General features: G+C 41.5%; 1 protein-coding gene across 2 annotated transcripts in view; it reads left to right on the top strand.

Moving 5' to 3' along the window:
* The first annotated feature begins 6,750 nt into the window (after positions 1 to 6,750).
* OSBPL6 (oxysterol binding protein like 6) overlaps positions 6,751 to 8,312 on the top strand; it is an 82,487-nt gene continuing 80,925 nt past the window's right edge. Inside the window, exon 1 of one of the 2 annotated variants that reach the window (XM_036253686.1) lies at positions 6,751 to 6,877. In XM_036253686.1, the coding sequence (XP_036109579.1) occupies positions 6,776 to 6,877 (102 nt within the window). In that variant the 5' untranslated portion in view covers positions 6,751 to 6,775. The remainder of the gene's footprint in view (positions 6,878 to 8,312) is intronic. The other variant, XM_036253685.1, reaches the window with a different exon arrangement.

Here is an 8,312-nt window from a genome sequence, read left to right as displayed (position 1 = left end):
GGTGAACCAGACTGTTTACTTATACCTGAAATATAAATGTCTGAAGTATACTGAGGGGCTGTTTTGCCCTCTTGAGTCAAGTCCTGTCTTTGGTGTCATTTTATGTAACCTGTCTAGCATGAAGTGATTCCCCTGTATGTCATTTGAATTGTAGGAATACATAATTAACATTGTCTTTTTATAGTCATTTTAAAGACTTGGTTGTTACTTAATGGTTTATGAACCCCACATCTTTTTTTAAAAAAAAATATGTGCAGTAGTCGCCCCCACCCGTGGTTTTGCTTTCCGTGGTTTTAGTTACCCGGCATCAACAGAAGTCCCAAACTATTAGATGGAAACTCCAGAAATAAACAAATGCACACCCTTTTATAAGTAGATGATGACACTTGAGCCAAAAGTGTGAAGGTGAACTTTTTCCTGCTCTTTTTTCTGTTTTGCAAGATAATGTGCTCAGTTGTATCTTTCTAATCTGCGTATGACTAGGTTTTTCTGCAGAATCATTCTGTGCTTCATGAATATTTTAATTCCCGCAGTTAAACTTGGTGTTGTTATTGTTGCCTTAGTTTCTTAGCTATGCCAGTTCCCATTGCTTCCGAGCCTGTCTTATGTCTTATTCAGAGGCTCCACTTTCTGTAAAATTTTGTGACTGTGTAAAGCACTTGCATTCTAGAGCTACCTCTGTCTTTTGCTAGAATTAACGTAATAAGCCCTCTATCTCTTGCACATAATACTTTTCTCTCCTTTTGGAGGAATAATTTTTCAGAGTGTTTTATAGATATATAGATATATAGATACATATATTTAAACATTTTTCTTTGAGAACTGCTCTTTGTCCAAAGATTATTTGTGCCAACTATCCTTAGTTCCTTCCATGTTTCCTGGTTAACTTCAGCCTGGAGGGCTGATGATGTAGAATGTAGGCTTGTCTATTTCATTTATTTGGTAAAGAGCCTTAGGAATGGGAAGGGATTAGAATCCTGGTCAGTCTCAATCAGAGAACTTGTCTCTTTGGAGGCTTTTTTTCTTTCTTAATTTTATAAATGACAACACCAGAAGGCAGCCTGGGGAGGGGAGACTGTGCTTGGGGTGCGCTGGGACATTCCATGATGCTCTTCTGAAGCCAAGGGCAGGGCAGCTGATTGCTGTGCCTCCACACCCTCAGAAGGCGCTTCCGGCGTGGCGAGCCTTCTCCCCGTGCCTGTCCTCTTCGGAGGAAGCTGGAGGAGTTTGCCAGATTGTCTTCCTGTAACGTCACGCCACTGACTTGCAGTGGGGAGTCCTCTGTGGTTTCATACATCTTCACTTGGTCTCTGAATGAAGTGAGTCCTTAGATTTTGTGACAGGTGGTGGCCACTGTTCCCTAGTGTAAATACTAGCAGTCTTGTTTTTTTAATCTGTTCATCATTTTTTAGGAAATTGTTGATCATATCTCACATGGCCATCTCCTCCTTATCTTCTTTTTTTTAAATCCTCACCCGAGGATATTTTTCCATTTTTTGTACAGATAGAGTGGGAGGGAGAGAGAGGAAGGGAGAGAGAGAGAGAAACATCGATGTGAAGGGACACATCGAGTGGCCGCCACTCGCACGACCAACCAGGGCCGGGGACAAACTGCAACCGCAGTACATGCCCTTAGCGGGAACCGAACCCGGGTCTCTCCTGACCGCAGGCCGACGCTCTAACCGCTGAGCCAAACCGGCCAGGGCTCCTTATCTTCTTGACATTAGGCCTTGATTTCCTTGTTCTGACCCATGAGTTAATGACCTTAAAAATACAAAAGATTGCCTACCCTTTCTCTTTTAGGAAAAAGAAAAACTTTAATATATAATGACAGTGTAATGACCACAGTATATAATGACAATAGGCATTCTTTGCTCTGATGATGATATTGATGAAAACTAATTTATTCCGCCCAGCAGTGCCAAGACATTTGCACTGATAAGATCCATTGATGGCTTGGGTCCAGGATCACCTAATATGGCTCCTCCTAATTCTCTGCAAATAATCATGCAAATGTTGAAAAAGACCAACCGTTAATAACCCAAACACTAACTTAAAACAATCTAATATCAAAATCATGGAGAATTATGCCCCGATTTTATGAAAGCTGTATTCCAAATTGAGAAAAGTCCCGATCGAACCAGGTCTTACGACAAACCTCAGCCGCACCTGTGGGAAAGGAGGCTGTTGGGAATGGGCGGAGACAGCTTTGCTGGGCTTACAGTTCGTCCCCACACTTGGAGATCCTGGTTGGCCCCAACCAGAAAAAGTGGTATCTATTGCTCTAGAATCCTAAGTGTAATTCTCTAAAATTCCAGATTAAGTCACCAAGGTTGAGAAGAGACTGGGAGAAGACTATTTTGATTTGGCGTGGGTTAGTCAACTATTAGTTAAAACATAGCCGTAAAAAAGAGAAGGAAATCTTACCTTTTGTGACAGCATAGATGGATCTGGAGAGCATTATGCTAAAGTGAAATAAGCCGGTCAGAGAAAGACAAGTACCATGTGATTTCACTTATATGTGGAATCTAATGAGCAAAATAAACTAACAAAGTGGAGCCAGACTCATGGATACAGCTATCTGAGGGGAGAGGGTTAGGGGCTGGGCGAGAAGGGATAAGGGATTAAGCAAAGAGAAAAAAAGAAAGTCTCATAGACACAGACAACAGTATGGTGATTGCCAGAAGGAAGGGGGGGCGTAGAAGAGGTAAAGGGGGGATAAAGGGGGGTAAAGGGGGGATAAAGGAGAGTAAAGGGGGGATGGAAGAAGACTTGACTTTGGGTGGTGAACACACATACAATATACAGATGATATATTATAGAACTGTATACTTGAAACCTATATACTTTTATTAACCAATATTACTCCAATAAATTCAACTGAAAAATAAAAATAAAGATACATAAATAAATAAATGGAAATAGGAAAAACATCACTAAAATTAGATTTTTTTTAAAACAACCCAATAAGATCATTATTAGAGGAACACATAATAAAAAACGATACAAAAAAGTTCAATTCTCTAATTGTAGGACTTCCATTCAGCTCGATTTCAGGCGATTCTGAATGATGGTGGTTCTGTAGGTTAGTTATCATTTTGATGTAGCTGTGGGAGGAGGTGAGTACCGTACCACATTTACCTACGCCACCATCTTGACCGGAAGTCCTGAAATAAATATTTTTTTAAATGTCACAGGCACACTTACACTCTGGGAATAAAGAGTAAGTAGGTGCAAACTGCTAACACAGTTCATACTGCCTTTTGGAATGCATTTTGAAATGGAGCAGATGATTAAACGCTTGACCAATAATCAAGTTGGAATGATCTCCTTCAACTTTTTATTAGGTACTTGAAACCATTGTTATTAAAAAAATAAAATATTGCCCTGGCCTATTTGGCTCAGCAGTTGGAGCCTTGGCCTGCAGTCCGGAGAGACCCGGGTTCAGTTCCCGCTAAGGGCATGTACCTCAGTTGCAGTTTGTCCCCAGCCCTGGTTGGGTGGTGTGGGTGGCAGCCACTTGATGTGTCCTTTTCACATCGATGTTTCTTTCTCTTTCTCCCTCCCACTCTGTCTGAGCAAGGAATGAAAAAATGTCCTTGGGTGAGAATAAAAATAAAATAAAATAAAAAAATAAATAAATAAAATAAAAAATCAATAGAAACAGTAACCTCAAAAAATGATGCTTGGAATGGATTAAATTTTCTCACCTTTTCTTCTTCTTCTTCTTCTTCTTTTTTTTTATTGGTACATGCCCCTAGCGGGAACCAAACCTGGGACTCTCTGGTCCACAGGCTGATGCTCCAACCACTGAGCCAAACCAGCCAGGGCGTTTTTCTTCATTCTTTATATAATTCTAGATATTCATAATTGCAATTCAACCAAAATGTTGCTCTTTGATCATAGACAAGTTACTTTGAATTTGTCATTTTAAGTCAAAACAAAAACCAAGATGTTAGTATTAGTGTTAGTCAGGAAAGTGAAGTTGGATACGGTTAAGAAAAAAATAAAGTGCAACAGAGGAAATGTTGGCCCTTGATGTAGTTTGGATTGGATTTACTTCCAAATGGATAACAGTTTAATGAGTTTGGTTGTCTCAACCTCATCCCTAGGGGGCACTTGAGCACATCCCAGAACCTTTATACTTTTAGCTCAAGTGTCAGCATCTACTTGTAAAACATCTTGGACTAAAGCAGAGTGCTTCAAATAAGGATCTGAGCAGTGTTCTTGCTTTTCATTTGCTGGCACCAGAGCTTGGCTTGAGAAATTTTATTCACACTTATTAGACTACTTTCATAAAAGAAAAGGATTAGATGATTATTTAAGTGTCGACTTATTGCTGCCTTTTGCCAATACCAAATGAAACCTTATCTTGAGCCAAGGAAAGATCTCCACAGCTCTTTACATGTCTATTAGCCCAAAACTAGTTTTATAGCAAGAGAACGCATTCCAGTTTTTGGAATAAGTAGCTTTTGTTTTTCCTATAATAGCAATGAAGTTGAAATCTTAAGTAGGGATGACAAGTTTTATTCACTAGATTGTCCAGTTTTTCTCATTTATAATAATTTTCCTATTATGGAGATTGTTCTTTTGAATATTCTTTATAACCTGGTAACCATTAAAATCCTGCTGAATTTATTTGGGGCTATATTAACATAATATTGCAGATTTTATATAGGCCTGTATAAAATTTAATTAATCTTATGTTCAGAGTTACATGATCTATATACATAGATCACTCAATACATTAGTACCACTCACATAATCTATTAAACATTTGTCTTCAGCCTAAATGTCTCTGAGCTTCGGCTTATTTTCCAAATGTTTGTTTCTATTTCTGTGCCTTAATTGTACCTCTGGCGTCATGTCTGAAAACATACCCATGACCTTCTGTCAATTCTGGATTTCCTTGGCCAGCCTTCACTCCGAATGCTGGCACCCCAGACCCGTCCTCCTCTGAATTTCCCACCACCTTTCCAGTTCATCGCCTCGTGCATCCTGATTGGGCCTCCCTCATCTTCTTTGCTTCCCCAATTTGTTCTCCTAGTGACCGCCACAGATTCCATTTAAACGTACAAATCCAGTCATGCCACACCCCTTCATGGCTTCTTATGCTTAGGATAAAAATAAAAATGCTGCCCTGGCCGATTTGGTTCAGCGGTTAGAGCGTCGGCCTGCGGACCAGAGAGTCCTGGGTTCAGTTCCCACTAAGGGCATGTACCTCGGTTGCAGTTTGTCCCCGGCCCCGGTTGGGGTCGTGTGGGTGGTGGCCACTCAATGTGTCTCTCTCACATCGATATTTCTCTCTCTCTCTCTCTCCCTTCCTCTTTCCCTCCTGCTCTATCTGAAGAGAAATGCAAAAAAAAAAAAAATTTGAAATGCTGAACATGGCCCCCAGGCTCTGCAGGGCCTGGTCTCTGCCTTTCTTTGAACCCTCGTATCACTGTCTCTCTGTGCTTTGGTCATGTTGGCCAGCACTAATTCCTGGGTCATGCCATGCTGGGTGCCCAGGCATCTAGCTGACTCCTATTAATGGTTCAATTCTCAGCTCAAACCCACTTGCTCAAGGGCACCCCAACCTCCAGACCCAGCTAGTTCTCCTTGCCATGTGTCCACGTGATATTCCATGCATCTTCATTTTCTCCTGTTTGATTGACTCTCTCCTTCTGGACTGCAGTTCAGGACTCTGGTTTCTCTGTCCTGAAGATTGATGTCTGTTCATGGGCAGAAGCTTCCTCCTACAACCTGGGCTAGAGCACTTGCCCAAGTTTTGTGCGTCTTTCAGGGAGTATTAGCATGAGATGGGGGCTAGTACTTGGCCTGCCTTTTCCTTAGAGGGGGGAATCAAGGTCACTTTAGTGGGTCACAGGTTTTGTCTCACACTCTCACGCTTACCTTTAAAAAGATTATTTTAGCAACCCGTGTTAGTCCTAATACTACAGTGTAGACTTTCCTTATATGAATCCAAGTGAAACATGAAGTGGCCCTTGGCTATGGATAAGTGAGGCACCTCCAAGCATTACCCCAGCTCTGGGACCAGCCTGTCAATCTGTAGATGCTTTCAAACCTATTGGTTGTTGCATTGAGAGAGTCATATTGATGCGCTGTAGGCATGAGGTGCAGATAACCGTGGACGTATGTATTACTTCATCCCTCATGATGGCTGGATCGCATGCTACACAAAAGTCATGAGCCCTTTTGCCTCTTGGGACTGACTGACTGCCTTGTGTTGCATGTAACCATCACATCAAGGCTGAACTAAGCTGGAGACAAGCATGGAATGAACTCTTACTATAATCCATTGGGCAGGGGAGATTACATTTCAGAAGAGGAGACGGATGCGCTTTGACATGAGGGTCCAGCTCATAGCAGTGGAATCTGCTTCAAAACAAAGAGAATGTAAGGGAAGAGTGACGTGAGCATATGGTTTCTTCCTGTTTGCTTTCTTGGCAGACTTTTGTTACCTAGTAACACTTTTAGCCTCCACCTTAAAAATCTAGAGGAAGAAATATTTCCTAACGTGTCAGAGTTTTTCCTCTCACTAACATGTTTGTATTTTTCCAAAATATGATTTTTAAGTTATTTACATGAGTTTCATTGTGTTTTTCTGTTTTGCTTTTAGATGTTTTGGACAGCCTCAATAATTGCCTTCTCTTTTCTAGGCAAACCTGTCTCGTGAAATGGACTGAAACTGAAAATTCATCTACTTCTTCGTCTGAGTTGGAGACACCCTTGGGATGACCTTAGTGCTAGCAGCTAGGCGCCAACCGCAGCTATGAGTTCAGACGAGAAGGGCATATCCCCTGCCCACAAAACATCCACTCCAACCCATAGAAGTGCCTCCTTGTCAACGTCCTCCCAGAGGGAGAGTAGACAGGTAAGAGAAGAGTAAAAAGTGCATTTTGTTATTTTGTGCAAATATACTACTGTTAGGATATGTTGAGATTGCTAACTCATTCTGAAATTTTGCTGTGAAGATTTTTATTCCACAGGAAAACTCACTAATTTCTGTAGATCTCCCTGGAAATGTCATGAGGATCCCGCTCTTACTTTTCTGTTACTGAGCATCCTTTTTCAGAGTGCAGAGCACAGGAAGGGTGGCGGGAAGTCCTGCAGTGTTCTCCCGCTGTCTGCACCAGGGCGGGAGCCAGCTTCTGGACCTTAGTGTTTCGCTGTCCCTCTCTTCATCCATGGAGGCAGAACGGCATCTGAACCTGCAGAGGTCTTCCAACGAGTCTCTCACTGCTCTGCAAAACACTAGCTTCTGTTTGGTGTTTCATGGACTCTGGTAACAAATTCAAGAATTAGGTTACAAATGAAATGGTAGTATCAGAGAATTAAGGGCAGTAAGATCTCCAACAATGTTTAAAGTCAGTAGAGACAGTGAATTATTGTTGCTTAATTAGCCCATTGAGCCAACTCTGTAAGTTACTTTTGTTTACAGAGTTAATCTGATGCTACTTCAGTGACTCTTCCAGGGTCATAGTGTGGGGATGAGTCATATGAATTGTCTTCATTGTCTAAACAGGTGATTGTCCAGTCCTTGTCTCGGGGTTACTATTTAACGTTAGAATATCACCTGTGATAGGATTTTGTTGTGTAACTGGACATTCACAGTAAGCCAGTGTTGTTAACTTTTTACAAAAACTTTTCTTTGGGGGGACATTCAATTAGTAAACATTTTTTAAGACTCTCCCTCTTCCCTATTTGAATTGTGTTCAAAATACTTTGCCTGTTTTTTGGAAATACAAAGATCAGTTGTTCAGCTGTCCCTAGCATAGGCCTGGGTCTTCACACAGCCAGTTCCAGACGGGATCCATTCTGTTAGACGGGGGGGATGCAGTGCTGGGGTGTTCCTTAGGGAAATGCAGTCCACAAACCCAGCTCTGCCTCTCCCACTCCTAGCAAGAGATTCCCGGGAAATCTGTCAGAACCAGGATTCCTTATGTGTATATCCTTCGCCGATTCTAAGCAGATATTTCTACTATGGATCTTGGGGAGTTTTTTACATTGTTGACCTTTGTTACAGAGCAAAGAGGATGTCTACATTCTGTTCATTAGAAGCAGTTCCAGTAACTACATCTGTGATCACACACAGTTATGTTTATTGCATTGCATTTGTAGAGTGAAAGAAAGTAAGAGTACATGAATAAAAGCACATTTACATTAAATGACTACTGCATGCTGAGAAGGTGCTTTCTGAGTTTGCCATTTCAGTCTACCCTTCACCTGCTGCTCCGTCCTTTCTTGTCATGGCCTCTCCGCTTTCCTCTTGCTTGGGGCATTTAAATGCAGAGACATTTTAAGCACCA

The sequence above is a fragment of the Molossus molossus genome, unplaced genomic scaffold (genome assembly GCF_014108415.1).
Source record: "Molossus molossus isolate mMolMol1 unplaced genomic scaffold, mMolMol1.p scaffold_m16_p_11, whole genome shotgun sequence".
In the NCBI taxonomy this organism is placed as follows: Eukaryota; Metazoa; Chordata; class Mammalia; order Chiroptera; family Molossidae; genus Molossus; species Molossus molossus.
The sequence above is the reverse complement of the archived record's forward strand: the minus strand, read 5'-3'. Positions and strand labels throughout refer to the sequence as shown.